Source organism: Oreochromis aureus, linkage group 8 (assembly GCF_013358895.1).
Source record: "Oreochromis aureus strain Israel breed Guangdong linkage group 8, ZZ_aureus, whole genome shotgun sequence".
Taxonomy (NCBI): Eukaryota; Metazoa; Chordata; class Actinopteri; order Cichliformes; family Cichlidae; genus Oreochromis; species Oreochromis aureus.
Genome location: NC_052949.1, coordinates 11071991 through 11089091, shown reverse-complemented (window position 1 = coordinate 11089091; position 17101 = coordinate 11071991). Strand labels below are relative to the sequence as shown.

At 40.9% G+C, this 17101-nt stretch overlaps 2 protein-coding genes and 1 non-coding gene across 3 annotated transcripts; all 3 read left to right on the top strand.

Moving 5' to 3' along the window:
* The first annotated feature begins 96 nt into the window (after positions 1-96).
* Positions 97-10913, top strand: LOC116328795 (metastasis-associated protein MTA1-like). Its single transcript, XM_031750675.2, has 6 exons — positions 97-124; positions 433-525; positions 651-812; positions 1406-1437; positions 1521-1639; positions 8629-10913. Exons 2-6 carry the CDS (start codon positions 435-437, stop codon positions 8798-8800), a joined length of 576 nt encoding a protein of 191 aa, XP_031606535.1. The 5' UTR covers positions 97-124; positions 433-434; the 3' UTR covers positions 8801-10913.
* Positions 10914-11813: 900 nt separating this feature from the next.
* LOC116328822 (NAD(P)H dehydrogenase [quinone] 1-like) lies at positions 11814-13245 on the top strand. Its single transcript, XM_039616649.1, has 6 exons — positions 11814-11964; positions 12063-12227; positions 12303-12433; positions 12513-12620; positions 12698-12799; positions 12876-13245. The coding sequence occupies exons 1-6, from the start codon at positions 11961-11963 to the stop codon at positions 13173-13175; spliced, it is 810 nt and encodes a 269-aa protein (XP_039472583.1). The 5' UTR covers positions 11814-11960; the 3' UTR covers positions 13176-13245.
* Positions 13246-13985: 740 nt separating this feature from the next.
* trnai-uau lies at positions 13986-14079 on the top strand. Its single transcript has 2 exons — positions 13986-14023; positions 14044-14079. It is a non-coding gene; the product is annotated as a tRNA-Ile (tRNA).
* The last annotated feature ends 3022 nt before the right edge of the window (positions 14080-17101 follow it).

Genomic DNA, 17101 nt, shown 5'->3' with positions numbered 1-17101 from the left:
CCGTGTTCTCTGTCCATCAACTCCACCACACTCAGAGGAAGCACAGCGGCACCCCCGCCTCCCCCACTCCTCAGCATGGACTCAACCTCCAGTGCCTGCTGTCATGCCGTCTTCATAATTGAATGTATGTGTGTCTACGATATGTTTTCATGCATGTAAGCATGTGCTGACATCTGTATGCGCATGTGAGAGGCGGGGAGATTTCTCCTCCCTTAGAGCAAGTCGCTGCAAAATACCTCAGTCATTTGCTCCTTTGCATCAAATCCTGCATCTTGTGGTCTTTATCCATAATCATGTACCTGAGAAGAGACCATTTTCATCTGCATGAGATGTTCATGTTGATAAACGGATAAATAGGGTTGTTTTTTATTATTTAAATACAGGGAGAAGAGGGGATTGACACAAATTTCTGTGTATGTGTGTTTGGTTTAGACATGTTAAGGGTGTCGGAAGGGCAGGGGACTCGCCTACCTAAAACCAGAGCCGCCCAAAGGAGCACTCTGACCAGTGTTCTGCAGTTTCTAGGTAAATGAACACACACGGTGTTTGAGCAGTAGGAGTCTAACCCATTAAGCCAATAAAACATGAGCAGAAATGACTCGGATGGTCTATAGGAGCCACTTCATGCACCTCCGGTGTGTCTTTTCCAGAGTCGCGTCCAGCAACCCACGCCCCTCGCTCCCACCGCACCCCGGGCCTTCAGACGCCTCCCCCTCGACGCCTCCTCTCCTCTCTACCACACGGGCCTCACGGCATGCTGGGAAAACGCAGCTATCATCACCACAGCAGGGCTGACCCAGACAGGCGCACAGGTACATCACAGACTCTTATTAATCAGTAAAAAGAAAAAGATCTGATTTAATCCCACAAAGGTAATTATTTTCAGATTTGCTTAACTTAATCCTGCTCAAAAGCAGAAAGTCCATTCTGTTTAAAGCCCCCCACATTCAAAAGAAAAAAGAAAATGCATCTTTTTTTTTTTTTTTTTTTTTAAAGTTACTCATAATGTGAATTAAGTCTGGGGAATAAATAGTGTTGATATCCAATGTTTTGTTATCCTTATGCTTAATAAAAAATCCAATTAGTAGGAATACATCTGGAGTTGATAACCTTTTCTGCCATTTCTTATCTAAACTAGCTCGTTGGAGAGAATGACAACTAATTCTAATGAAAACGAATCAGCAGATGGGGGTCATTTGGATAATTTGGATGGTTCAACTTCAGTTTGACACTTTGTTTTTTATTGGTAACTTCACTTTTTTTTACTGAAATTGAAACACAGTCATTTGTTGCACAACTTGTAACTAGGACAAGAAATAAAACCAATCAATACTACTCGCAACTGGCAGATTCCCTCATGTGTACTTTGCCTCTTTCTCTCACTGCTGTGGGTTTGTTTTTGCAGAGAACCCAGGTACAACAGGTGGCCCTCTCATGGTAGGCTTATTTTCTATTTGCCTGACACTTTGTCTACAGCTGCATCGGCTGCTCTTTGTAACGTTCGGATGTATGTTTTGCAGCATAACGGCCGCAACAGCAGCGGTGGAAATACCAGGGGAGGAGTGATGATTCGCAAGAGGCGCCCCAATTGGATTGACGCTCCCGATGACAGCTTCTTCCTTGTCACACGGGAGACCAGGTAAGCAAAGGTGACCCTTTCTTGAATTCTGATAGGCTCGTTGTGTGTGTGTGTGTGTGTGTGTCTGAAGGAAGATGCTGAGAGCTGAGCGAAAGCAGATGAGAGGAAATAGGCTGGGACAGAAATGGACAGCGAGTTATTTTTGTCTCATGGTGACCTTGAGACAGATGCACAATGCACATCAGCTCAAAAGGATACAACACAATGCCCTAAGAGTGCAAACACATCAGCGCATCATTCAACACTGTTTTGACCAACTGGATGGAAAATTTTCTCCTGGAAGAAACTGATTTACACACTCATGTCATATTGTACTATTTTTGGGGGGATTTAAGGGGTTTTGACAACTTTAAAGGATTTTAAATCAGTAAGAAGCTTGGGCAGCACAGTGGTGTGATTGTTAGCACTGTTGCCTCACAGCATGAAGGTCCTGGATTTGAAGGTCCTTTCTGTGCAGATGTTCTCCCTGTGTCTGCGTGGTTTCTCTCGGGGTACTGTGGCTTCCTCCCACAGTCCAAAGGCTTTAGGTTAATTAGTGATTCTGTCCAGGGTCTACCCCGCTTCTTTCCCTATGGCCACTGAGATAGACTCAACACCCTTCCTTCAAATTAGATACGTGGAAGAAAATTAACGGATCTATAAATAGTACAAATTTCATACTTGGTTTGTGGTTTTAGGCTTACTATATCTAAATTTGGCCCCTTTCACAGTTTGTTAAAATTTGCAGACTGTGGGGAGTGTGCAGTACATAACAACCAAAGTGCAACAGACCAATTAACAACAAGCTGTATATTCACTGATAAAAGCCCAAATGTTAAACAGATGTTATCCAGACACCACAAGAGAACATGCAGTTAAGTAAACAGAGACTATGGAGAAGAATTGGACTATTTTATATACACATGGGCTAATCAGGGGATTACCCCATGAACACAGTGTGGTAATGAAACACAAGTGAAGGTGAATCGCACAGCAGAGGACAATCACTGACAATGAGGAAGGGAAGTAGAGCTAAAGAGCAAAGATGGACGACATAATAGCCTGATAACTAAAAAAAATTAAATAGTTTTTAACTGGAAACAGTGAAACGCAGACACAAACAAACTAGAGCTAACATTTATCTGGAACTGAAGACACTGAAAATCAAAACTAACAGTAAAGAGAACAAAGAAGCAAACAGAGAACAACAATTCCAGTTCAAACCCTTGACACTAGTTCCATACTTGGATTCAGTCAAGGATGTGGATGCATTTTTTCCGATATAGACATTAATCTTGTGCTTCACTGTGAATTCAATTAAATTTTATTTATATAGAGCCAAGTCACAACAATAGTTGCCTCAAGGCGCTTAAGGATTTGTCTCAGTCAGATTTCTGGTTATTTATTTACTGCTGTCTGATTCAGTTCAGTTACCTTTTAGCTACATTAGCCCTGTGGGTCTGAGGGTTAGGTGGTGCTGACATTCAGGTTCCCAAGGGGAACCTGAATATTATATCTCACTTATGATGAATCTTCTCATAAGCACAAGCATGTCTTTGAAGGCACGGGTGAAAAGATGGTATACCTTCTGAAGATTTAATCAAAGTCCAGCTGAAATGTAAGATTTCATGGTGCATTCAGGTAATTTAATAAAAATTTAATAAATGCGATTAACTGTGCCATAAACAGCTGTTCAAAACATGCTGTTTCATCATCCTCCAGCTTTTCAGCTGGAACAGCCTGCCATTGATTTTGTTGCTGTTGGTTTTTTTGCATTATAAACAAATGTTTTTAAAGCTTTGAATACAGGTATACATTTTTAACAAAAAGCCTCTTCATTCGAGTGTATTCACCTTCATGGTCTGTTTCTTTTTGCTTTAGCCATTAATATACTTTTTTATGTGACTGAATATACATCCATTTACTTTTTCTTTAAATGTACACATGCACATTCCCGCATGGACTCATGCACGTATGTGTGTGTGTTCCCATGTGCAAGAGAAAGATGTTCCTCCATTAAGCCTGTGTCTAAATGAGCCATAGCGCTCGGCTCTCACAGCCGCCCTCGGACCGCTGGGGCTAAAATTAGAGGAGGCTAACTGGTGCAGATGGAGCCTGGCACCGTTGTGCCCTGAGTGGAAATATCATTACCACATTAACCATGGCTGCACTTGCATGAATCACTCAGTTACCACCAAGATCAACATGGCCGTGTCAGTGCGACAGCATCGATCTGAATTCTGCACCCTTTGTTTAATTGTCTCCTAGTAGAGACAATTAATGCCTTTCTGAACAAAATGCATTAATACATGTGCCCTGAAAGGTTGGTGCTAATGAGAAATGATCAGAGATTTCATCAACTCCCTTTCTTTGCTTCTCCTTCTCTCTGAGTATGATGAAAACACAGAGTATAGACAAGTTGGAGATGTCTCCCACTCATTCGGGGATGGGAGAGAGAGAAATAGAAATGAAAGTAGAGATGACAAATTAATGTGTTTCATTTTAGGTGACGCAGTGGAGCGTCATTAAAACAATTCTACTAGTTAGGCAATAAAAAATGTGAAACTATGAACAGGAAAATGCAAGAGATATGATTTTTTTTTTAAACTTTAAAAAATATTGTGTATTGTTCAATAGTCTTTAGCCACTCTTCTCTTCTCCTTTTTTGTTTTTTTGTTTTGAGGAAACTTGACAAGTGACAGGCCTAAAAAGCCCCCAAAACAAACTATCTGCAACAGATGAATAGCATCTTAAGGCTAAATCCTTAATAGGAAAAAAAAAGTCCAGTTAAGACCTGTCACAGGACCTGAGAGATGTATCTGATCCTTTACTTGATCCATCTGAAGCCTCATCAGAAATGGTCTCATGAGAATGGGGGCTGTCAAGAAGTCGTTCTTAAGGAAGTGAAAGTGAAAAGGCTGAGGTTTGCCAAATCACACAAGAACTGGACTGAAAATCAGTGGCAGCAGGTCTTACAGAGTGATCAATCCATATTAAAGACTTTTTATTTGAATTGCCATCATTATGTTTAGAGGAGGTCAGGAGAAAAGTAAAAGATGGAGTGTCTACAGCTATTTGTAAAACATGCTGGAGGCTTTGTCATGGTTTAGGGCTGCATTTCTGCCAGTGGTGTTGGGCATCTTGTCAAACTTGATGGCATTGTACCGTCGGATTTTCATCCACCGTGCAATACCATCTGGAAAGGATCTGCTTGGCATGGCTTAATTTTTCAGCAGGACAATGATTCCAAAATCACTGCCAGTGCAATAAAAACATACCTGGATAGAAAAACAGAGAATGGAACACCATCAGTCAAAGACTGGCGCCCCCAGGGCCTGGACCTCAGCATTATTGAGGCAGAGGTGCATGAAATCAACAGTAAATGGAACAAAAGGCAGCCAACATCCAAAGAGTGTCGTTCATGTAGCCCGGAGAACTATTCCTGAAGTCTACTTAAAGAAAGTTAAAGAAAGTAAGCGAGAACATCCTCTGGGAACTATAATAATCTTTAGCAATCTTTCATGGCTTTCATGTAAAGACTGTATGTTAAAGTATTTTGTTCACATGTAGATTACGATTTACACTCAAAGTACAAACCAGGTATAAAGAACATATTCAGTGGTTCCTGCCCACTTTTACTACCTTTTAATGTTTTCCTCCCTTGAGGTGACTACATTCCATAAATAACCAGTAAATACGAAACTATTACACCACTGTTCCTCATTTCTTTCATTGCTGATAAAAAATAGCACTCCAGTGCCTTTTTTTCCTTATTTAATTGGAAAAAAAACCCCATTGCATTTTGGTGAGTAAATGAATGGCAGTTGGTTTAATTCCTGAAATTGTAAGACAATCCCAAGATATCACAAAAATCAGATGTTTGCAAAAAGAAATTGCTATAAATTAGACCTAATATGTTTTCCTTATTTTCTCTCATATATCCTTACCAAATACTTTTTTAGATACACCCGTTTAACCGCTTGTAAATCTCTAATCAGCCAGTCGCATGACAGTAACTTCAGGCACACGCTGCACAACTTTCTGAAGTTCAAATCGAGCATGAGAATTAGGAAGAAATGGGATTCAAGTGACTTTGAATGTGGTCCGGCTCTTGTGCCAGATCGGCTGATCTGGATTTTTCCAAAACTTCAGTTTCACAGAGATTTTCCCACACAACCATATCTAGGGTTTACATAGAATGTAACTTGGATAAACACTCAACAACCAAGTTATACTACAATGGTGGAGCTCTACATTAGCATGGCTAATGTTTTAAATAATAAGTGTATGTAAAGGTAATCCTTGAGAACCAAAGGCTAGGGCTTTGGTCTTCATGATGTCTTAGATAAATTGGTTATCCCTAGATTGGTCATCCGAGGCAAGGAAGCCCCACCCAACTGGTGATTAAATCTTTTGCAGCCAGTCAGAAGAAAACTGGATTAAGGATAGAAAAGCTAAAACTAAGGGGCTTACTTTGAACTGTGAATCATGATGAGCTACTATAGTAGAATCCATGATTAAAAATAAGTGGCAAATGGTAAATGGACTGATTCTTATATTGCGCTTTTCTACTCTTCCGGAGCACTCAAAGCACTAAATATGGAGCTGGAAAATGAGCGCGTCTCATTTCTCCCCCAAATTTGTCACATTATCCTTCAGATTTTATGGCTTTGCCTTTGGAGAGGCTCTGAACTTCTGAACTAAGCAATCAAACTGCAAATAAAATGGATACACAAGCTTCACAGCTAAAACAGCGAAATGGTGCTTAAAGTGCTTAACAATGCCTGAGTATTAACAGTGTTATAATATCATATATCGAATGACTGTCTATAGCAAAGCGTCAGAAATGGGGAACATTAGGATACAGAAGCAGAGCAAAACAGAATATAAATGAGACAGGCTGATATGTTTGAGGATAGATTTACATGTTTGCTTTCTTCCTCCCAACAACCAGATGAACAGACAACCAGCAGAGATAAATCCGTTCTGTTTTCCTCCCGTGTTTTAACTGCGTGTCCTCTAACTTTGAGCCATAGCACATGCATGCGATGCTCAGTGTCAGGGAATACGGTACTTGAGAGATTTGTGTGGAGACTCTTACATGCACATTCAGACACATTTCGTGTTGTTGGATGTACTGGCACATAATGTACTGTAATCCGCTCGGCAGGAGATCCCTGTGGTTCGGCACATTATAGTTGTGCAGCGCAGCGGGGATTTGGAGGCAGCCGGTGTGTTTTGCGTTCACAATACGAGAAACAACATTTACAGCAATAGGAAAGGGGAAGAAAATGAGATTGCACAAAGAGCTTTGCTGTGCATTAAGTCTCAGTCTGCTCTAAGGGAACCATGAATAATCACCTATACATTGTGGTTATGCACCTTGCATTTGTCTCCATTTGAATTCAATTAGCGCTCCGTCCAAGACTTGTGAGTGTGTCCCAAGAATCTGGGATTCTTTAGTGCCTGTGGGTTGTAAAAAGTGCTTTCCTGTCACGCCGCAAAGCCCACTGCAGTCTGGAAATTACCCACAAAGCCCTCTACGTGCCAGAAAATCCTGCAAAAATGTTCTCCTCTATTACTTCATAACAGACACATGTATTTGTTCTGGTGCTCGGAACACGCTGCACTCTCCTATAGTAAATCTCTCGAGATGAGAAGAATCTAGTTGTATCTAATTACCTTCTCAACAGCCTGGATCCGCAATGTATTGCCCTCCAGCTGAACTGTGCTCATATTAAATCATTCAAACTACCCTAAACTTCACAGCTTTCTTTCTTTATGAGATTTTTCATCTTCTTGTCTTGAACTGGCCGTTCTCTGGCTGTTTGCACTTTTCTACTTAAGTTGCGCTGATCAGAGAAATCAGAAGCCATTTTCTTGGTCATATTTAAGAGACACTGCTAAAACCAGAATCAGATGTTGACTGATGATTACATTTTTTCCAACCAAACAACCAGATGATTAACAACCAGTAGCCCAGTATGTCAAGCTGCATATAAACCCACGGTGATAAATAAGCTGTCTCATGAAGTCAGTTTCATCATTTGTATATTTGGGCTCTATGTGTTGATGCAGTCAACATGAGTAATGGTCTCAGACAAGCATTATTTGCAGGCTAAGAAATACATTCAGAAGCCACTTTATTAAGTACACCTACTCATCTGCTTGTTAACATACAATCAGTCAGTCCGTGCTAAAGTATTAGTAAAAACATTTTTGTTGTTGTTGTTTGTTTTGTTCAGTTTATTTAAGGACTTTTGACTCATGTTGAGTTGAGTGAATTATCGTTTCCCTGACCCTCGAGGCAATAGTTGGATTAGCTGCTGATATTTGCATTTTTAAGCAGTGAAATACAGTTACAGTACCAAAGGTACATTTACTTATAATACCATTTCCGAATCATGTATACTAATGGGTTATAACTGCTGACATTGCAGCTGCGAGGCTTGCTAGGGAATTTCCTAGGGGATCGATAAAGTCTTACCTATAAAATTTACCAAATCTTTGTATTATTAATCTGAATTTGCAAAGTCAGTAGTGCCGATTGTTAGAAAAGGTTGTAAAAATAAAAGATGAATATATAGTATGGACATAGCCAGCCTGATGTTGAGCACAAACTGCACTGTATGCCATTTTTTCAGATTACTGCATTAAAAAATTGTCAAAATCCTACAAGCATAGTTGAACTACTGCCCTGGTGTAAACATGTTAATTTCAGCTGCAAAGTTGTGCATTTTAACACATGAGTTTATGGTAACCAGACTAACCAGACTAACCAACTATGAAGTCAGTTTTTTGTAGAACTGAGGCGCCAACAAGTTGGCTTCAGACCTGGAGTTGAATGAAAAGCATAATATAAGCCCCTGAAATATGGCAGAGAAGAAGCATAAAACAAGGACCAAACGCCTAAGATCAGGAACATCCTTTTAGTTTTATTAATGCTATTTATCTCTGCATCCGTGTTTCTTCTTCACTCATCTTGTCCCATGTTGTCTCCATCCATCTAGGCGGGCTCGACGGATGCTGTCGCGCTCCCAGCTGAGGCACGCTTGCCGGCAACCTTGTGAGCAAATCACCCTGCGCAGGGCGTCCCAGGGTCCACCGCAGGGGCTTGTCCTCGCCCCTCCACACCCTCACCCCAGCCTGAGAATGCGAGGCCCCATTGTTATCCACGATTGATCGGATATGGACTCTCCGACCTCCACTCCACCTGCACTTCTGCGTACACACTAATGAATTCTCACCACCTGTTCTGCCATTAAATCCTCAACCCCCCCCCTTTACTTTTAGTCCTAAAAATACCATTGTACCCCTGACAACACTTAAACAAGCTGTCTAACTGTTTGGCAACAGAAGGATGCGATGAGCTGCGATGCAATAGAAACATAAGCCTGACCTGACTGCAAGTGCTGCCTGTCTTTACTCCCCTGGGGATTACATTTGTATATATATATACTGTATCTGGGTGCACGTAGAGAGCGTGCGTGTATGTATGTGACCCTATCAACCAACACATGAGGGAGTGGTCCGAGCGGATGTTGATGTCCGCTGTTCTTAGTTTTTACAGGATGGACGTAACCACAGGACTTTGTGTGACCTTTGTGTTGATGGTGAATTTTCGTGAAGTTTTATCAGTTTGTATAAAGTTATGGGTGGGGGCATGGGGGCTTGAATTAGTATGGGGAAGGGGTAGCGCTGCATTTAAGGGGGAATGGCGTTCTTTTAATATGGGTATCAAGACACAAGTCCACTGTTAACATTAAAAAAGAAAATGCACTACACTGAGATTGGTCATTTAAGACACGACTGCTACAAACTGTGTTTTAGTTTCAGTCATTCACACACCTCTTGAAATCTAAATAAATGAGCTGGAATCAGTGTTGAAGAGAGATGAGGTATTTAAGTGGGGTCTGTTTCTGGCTCCATATTTCTATTCTTGGACTATACTGAAGTGGTTTTGCCTCATTCACTCAGGCTCAAAATAAGCCTTGTATATCTTATGCTGGGGTTTGGTGCAGATTATCACAAGCAAAGTAAAGCATTTTTATCTCCTCTCCTGCTCAAGCCAACTTCTAACTGATTGGCTGCTTCTTGCAAACAGAGCATCCTAAAAGGAATTCAGAGTTAAGAATGGAAAAAAACTGTCTCAAGCATAAGCTTTTGTTTCATACACACACACTTTTGGCATGTTTATGATCAGTGTTGCTGATATTAAACATGGCCAAAGTTTAATAAGTAACACCTGTGAGCCAAATGCTCAGTTTCACACAGTTTTTCCTACTCTTACTGTGACAACAGAAGTCCCGCCCACCTGTAGTTCAAACCTTCTGTTTACGAGGGGTGTCCAATTAGAATAAGATAGCTTACATGGAGTGGCGACACAGTTAAAACAACTTGTTTCACTCAGAGGATGGAGCAAGGGCTGCGGAAAGGATCAAATAAATATAAATAAGGATTATTTTGAGCTGTTTTCATTAAAAGGTACTTTAGTAGTGCCCAGGAATAGAAATACAGACTACAAATGAATAGAACAGATCCTCTTTAATATGGTCATGAAAGTTGTAATCTCTCTCTCTCTCTCTCTATATATATATATATATATATGTCAGAACATAAGAAAATGCATAACAGGCCCTCTTAAAAACAACAATAAAAACAAGAAATGTGTATAATTCTACCCAAGAAACTATGTTGCTCATGATGAATCTCCTTGAAGTATAACAAGGCAGAGAGCCAGCTTACATCAAACATAAACCTCCCACATTAACCGCTGTATAATATATTGTATATCTCATTACATCACTGTAAATTGAACTCATCTTCTTTCTATGGCCAGTTCTACCTACCTATCCCAAACATGGGTACTAAAGCACTTCCTTTGCAGCAGAAAAGGGCATGGATCCGTCACATTTCCCTCAAGGCTGTGATGTCCCGGCAACTTTTTGAGGCATAAAAATACATGCGGCTTTGCCAGCAGCTGTTTGCTATGTGCTAACATCCTCTGCTTTTTGTTCTTTAAAGCTAACGCTTGCGTTTTTACTGATTTCAAACCTCTCTCCCCCTGCTGTACCGCCAAATTGCCTCAAAAAGCTGCCCACCAGCGCATCCGGCCTCAAGGTGTGTTTATTCTGAGTTTTAGAACTGGCATTGCCGCCGCATGTCTTTGAGGTGAGAGCCTCAGCTGACCGATGGGTCACTTGATTTCTTCTTTCATTCAGAATGTTTATGTTAGTGTTTCCTGTATGTCATGTGTTGAATTATGAATATGCTGAGACCAATAAAAGAGAAAAACAACGCAGTGCCAGATAATGGTGTCCATTGTCAGAGAGAGTCATTTGGTGGTGTTATACACTCACATTCCGCCTTGTCTACCAGCCGCCTACTCCATCTCTCTGCTTCTATGTGTCTGTTTGTGTTGTTCTCGAGAGGGGGGGTTGTATGTGATAGATGGGGCCTCATGCACACTGTGGCCTGCGTGAGGTTGCCATAATATACCCCCACAAAATATGGCAATTTGACACAGTGGTGAAGAATGAGGAGTGTTTTCAGAATATAAATCATGTTAGTGGGAGCATGCAGCTTTCTTTGAGTGACTTCACTGTGTGTACATGTGCACGCTTTGTTGCACCCCCGTTGTTCTGTTTGAAAAGGTTTTTAACCTGCAGCTTATGCTCCCGCCACAGCCTGCAGCTAGAGAAGAATGACCACAGTTAACTGTTGCGATTGTCTTGATGGTTTCTCAACCTATGTTTTCTATGCGATCTGTAGCAGATTGAACTTGACATGTTATAATTTGCTTTTCCAGCTACAGGCATGAAGGATTTAGTAATAATATTTCACGGCTGCTTTCATATTATCTGTAATAGCTACACACTTTTATCTTGGTGCTAATTTTGCAAAAGTATATAGATAATTAAAGATCATTCCCATGTTTAATTGCTTAGCTCCTCGTTTCAACATCTAATGGAATTAATTAACCCTTAGATAACAGTCATGTCATGGTGACGACATCAGTTTCTCTGAAAGATGATTAATTTTCATGTCTTTTAAATGACAGACATTGAAAAACTAATTTTAATCATCTTGTAAGAGAGACGCATGCTTGGTGTCCATGCAGTTAAAAGACAAAAAGATCTGAAGATGACAGGCCTTAGAGAAAATCCCCACTTCCAGCTGGCAGAGTGATGACTCTGATTGCTGATTGACTGCACCTGGTTGAAGCAGAGCCCACTGGGTGTATAAAACCTGGATTCTGAGCTTTGCGCCAGTAGCAGCTTTTCCCATCGGAGTACTAGTGATTTGTGAGCATCATCAGTTACAGCGGAGCACTTGTGTCAGAATGTGTAAGTATTTTTGATGGGTGTTTCTATTTTGAATGCTTTAATGAACTGTTTCTGATCTAATGGTCACTTTGTCTTGTCTATTCTTCTTGGCTTTGCAGCCAAGAAGGTGCTGATTGTGTATGCCCATGAGAGCCCTGCCTCTTTCAATGCTGCTGCCAAAGATGCTGCTGTGGCAGCTCTGACTGCTCAAGGCTGCACTGTAGAGGTGTCTGACCTGTACGCCATGAAGTTCAAAGCTGCTGCTACTACTGAGGATGTCACTGGTATACAAATATCCTGCAGGTATTAAAACATCTTTACTTTGTTCATCAGATACAAACACTAGATTTTTCTTACAGGTGGAGTGAAGGATGCTGAGAACTTCTGCTATGCGAAGGAGCTCAAACTGGCATCAGAGGAGGGCAGACTTGCAGATGACATCAAAAAAGAGCAGGAGAAGCTCAAGGAGGCAGACCTTGTCATCTTTCAGGTAGTGTCTGACTGGAAATGTCTTTGTGGTCAGCTGAAGGCTGTCCACATCAAAATGACCATTAAACCTGTGTTCCCAGTTCCCCATGTACTGGGCATCTGTTCCTGCAATCATGAAGGGGTGGATGGATCGGGTGTTGGGCTCTGCCTACGCACAGGAGAAGCGGTACAGTGAGGGGATCTTCAAGGTGAGAGCTCCACCAACATGTGTGTGTGTTCAGGCTGTGTCCTCTCCCTCTTTGCTCACTCCTTGCTCTCTGTCCAGGACAAGAAAGCCATGCTGTCCTTCACCACTGACTGTCCTGAATCTGTGTACAGTGACACTGGCATCAATGGTGACATCAATGTCACACTGTGGCCACTGCAGGTGAGGTCTCACTATAAACAGAGCCAAGCATTAAATGATCTGTCATGTGGTAACAGCTGCTCCTCTCTGTGTGCAGAACGGGATCCTGAACTACTGCGGCTTCCAGGTTTTTGCCCCTCAGATCTTCTGGGATCCTGCTACTGGTTCTCCTGAATCTCGCAGCTCCATGCTGGAGGGCTGGCGCACACGACTGCAAAACCTCTGTGGGGAAGCACCTGTGTACTTTGCTCCCTTGGACTACTTTGACAAGGAGAAGGGTTTCCTGCTGAAGCCTGAGGTCAAAGAGAAATATGCCAGCAAAGAATGTGGCCTCACAGTGGGGATCCACATGGGCAAGCCACTGCCGGCCAACAGCCAGACCAAGGCCGGGGTCTGAAGATGGAGTGGATCCATGTAATGTCTTAGTCTTAAAAATATGTGCTGCAATAAAGGCTGCTTTATTCTGATTTTTGAGCACAGAGTCTGTTAATGAATCACTGCTCTCAGGTTGTAACTGGATAATGTGTAAAGTGGTTTTGAGTTCAGTAATCTACTGCTCAAAGACTTAAAGTAACTTGCCACCTACAAGTACACTCTAAAGGCCCTGCATAGCAAGATTGTATAGAGACTATTACTATATTGGGATGCTTGGTCTTATTCAGGCTGAACTGATTAGTCTGATGCGTCATTGATTTATAGTCATGACTTGGCACAAGTTGCCACCAAACACTTGTAATTGTGATGACCGATCTGCGGGACTAAGCAGGTTGGCGCAATTGTATAGTGCAACCACCCAGGGGTTTCAAAGTGCAGTCAACCGACTCTTTCTGGCTTTGTCAAACGGACTTGATTAGTTTTCTACAATATGCTATTTGCAACAAAATCTGAATACCGGGTTATAGTTGGAGAGCTAATCACCATGCTGTGGTCAAGAAAATCCTAGAAACAGACTCCTCCACTGCACAGAATTAACTCTAATTGCTTGAATAACCTGGACACAGTCCCCAACTCAAACTACTAATGGGAGTAGACCCTTTTCCATAATGAGTATGCAATCCTAACCTTTGAACAGTGTTTATACAAGCCCACGCATATCTGAATCTAAAACTGGAAAAACCCCAGTGCTGTAAGTGGAAATGTTAAAAGCTCACTTAAATAGTTGAATAGATTCATGACAGGGACACGACTGAAACTTCATTTGTCTGAAGCTCCAGTGGCGCAATCGGTTAGAGCGCGGTACTTATATAACAGTATTCAGCAGAGCAATGCCGAGGTTGTGAGTTCGAGCCTCACCTGGAGCACTATCTTTAGTCTGACCCTCAACTGATGATAAAAGGTTAAAAGTTCATTATGATAAAAAATAAGCCTTTTTGGACTACTGCCACCCACATTAGCAGAGATTGTTACAGCAGTGTGCACTCCACAATCATCAAAATATGCAGAGTAATTAGACAATGTCGTTTCATACCATGAAAACCTTGTTACAGAACTATCAATATCCACTTTTTTATTTTAATTATCCTGTATTGTTAATACATCTGACTTTGTTTTTTACAACAACAAAAAAAGCCAGAATATATGTTGATCATTAAGAGTATTATGATGACTTTAGCTGTGTATAACTTAACCTCATTAATGTCTGGCATTCTCTGCCTACTGCTGGCATATGTTAAGATTCAATCTGTATTCCAGAGCCTACAGAAAAGTATACCAACTCCATTTACAAGTGGAGACACCCATGAGAGCTGCCAGAGGCCTCACAGGATTTTTAAGTCCTGCCACCTGTGCCAGTAATTTAGCACTTTTTTGTTTGACTTTTCTTTTAAAATATAAAACTAAACGTTGGCATATTTCTAACTCTCTGTCACTGCTAGCAGCTAACATGGCCATGCCAATATGCTACCTAGCTGAGTCACTCACTAATTACATGTGTCTACCAAACCAGACCTTAAACATTGGCATACAGTATATTTTCTCTTATATCTCATACATAATCCTCCAGTGTTTTTGTCAGTGCATTGACTCCACTGACTCTCAACCTACTTTAGTGACTAAAAAAGCAGAGTAACTTTGATTTAGTGGACTGATAACATTCAAAGTGTGCAATTTTATGCAGGAATACTTTTGTAAATGGCTTGATTTACGATAGCTAGAGCAGATATTTGAGTTTGGATGCAAAGTACTGTGCAAACATCTTGAACCACCCCTTTTTTATTTATATAAGGGGTGGTTATGAAAATAGGAAATCAGTGGAGCTACTTACTGAAATGTGTGCAAACATACATGGAAATACAGTACATGAGGCAAAAACAGAGCATGTACAATTTTAACAAACTTGGCAATATTTGTATGACCACCTTTATTCTGAACTCTCTTTGGAAAGCTTTCTTGTAATTTCTATAATAGTTTTTGGGTATAATTCTCCAGGTCACTTGAAGGTCACACCAAAGCTTTTCTTTGCATGTTTGCTGCCTGTTTTTTTCTTTTCTCTTTGCCGATGATCCCACACTGCTTCAGTAATGTTGAGTTTTGGGCTCCGGGGATGCCAATCAATGACTGATAGTGTTCCAGTGTGTGTTTTTCTATCCAGGTCTGCGTTACTTCATTGGCAATATGTTTGGGATCATTGTTATGGTGAAAAATGTTGCCAGTCTGAAGTTTCCAGATGTTATTGCATTGTGGATTCAAACATCACTGACAGAAAAGCAGCCCCAGACCATGACACTGACGTGGCATCCACCATGTTTTACAGGTGACCATAGATACTCACTGTTCACCATTCTCCTGACCTCATATTAACAATAACGTGAATAAAATTTTCACATTTGGATTCATCACTCCATGAGACCCAATACCACTGATGTTTCACTTCAGTTTCGGTGTAATTTGGCATACCTCAGCCTTTTCTCCCTGTTTCCCTTCCTTAAGAATGGCTTCTTGACAGCCAGCCATCCACTGAGAACATTTCTGATGAGCCCTCAGCGAACAGTAGATGGTTCAACTAAAGGGCCTGATGCATCTCTCAGGTTCTGTATCAGGTCTTTGCTTTTCCTCCTATTTCTTAGGGATTTCAGAAACTTTCCATCTGCTTTTCGCTACTTCTGCCACTTCTTCTTTTGTCCTCCACTTTTCCAGTTTCCCTCATTTTTAAGGACACTTACTAAGATATGACTAAGATAAATTCTTGGCTAGTAGCTATTTGAGAATCACCTTTTTGGTAAAAAATACAATTTTTAGCTGTCAAATTCTGTTATCTTTGACATTTTATATAGATTCAGATGAAGAAACTGGAACTAATTATGTGTTTGGGCAACAGGCTGCTACTAACAAAGTGCCTAAATATACAATTTAATGTTGTTTCTTTGCCAAGTTGTCCATTATGTGTAGACACAACACTGGTTCATCCTTTGAGTTAGGCATCCTTTATATGGAACCATTGAACTGAAGATAATGTCAAAAGAATTAGACACAGACAATTGACTTTAGGAAAAAGTCATTTTGCTAAAGACCACTTTGAAAAATTACAACAGAGTCTGGCTCCTTGGAAGCAAAATATATTGCTGTTGGTGGGTGTTGGTCAGTTACACTGTTTTCATCTCTCCTTTGAGGACTGAGGTTTGGCCTGAAGGTTTGTGCAGCAGCAGTTCTTGCTACTCCAAATTTGTTAGCCATTGTTCCCTACACATTATACTGTAGAGATCAGAAGTAGACAATTATAAGAAAATCACAGCTTATACTGTAAAGAACATAAATGTTTCAAGGATCATAAATGAGCACACAATGTTGACACGGTGAAGGTGAAAATATAACAGTGGCACATATAAATAAACTGACTTTATAAATGATAAATGTCGGACACTTAAAAGCCGTCTTATCTCCTATAACTTTCTTTTCACTGAGACAGTAACTGAGGGCGACCCTGTGAAAGAAAACAAATACATTGTGTTGAAGTAGATTATATACACGCTTAAGGCCACTTCTATGAGTTGTTCAGTGTGTTCAGTGGTCTGCTGCTTCTTCTTCTTCTTGCTTGGTGCTTTATCATAGCTGGCATCCAGGACAATGCAGTACTGCCTCCTGTAGGATTCTCCAGTCATTTAACATTACTAACCATTCTGCTTCTAGATGCTCTTATTTAGTCCGGTCACGTAAAGATAACTCCGTAGTGCTGCCCTTGATTCAGTCTACATAATTTTGTAACATTTCTTTCCCTAATGAATTTCCTACATCACAGAAGAACGTGCTTAACTGTCTCAGCCTAATGGCATTGTTCACAGAGACCAAATGAATGTTCTGTTATGAATAAAGTATTATTGAGGTTGC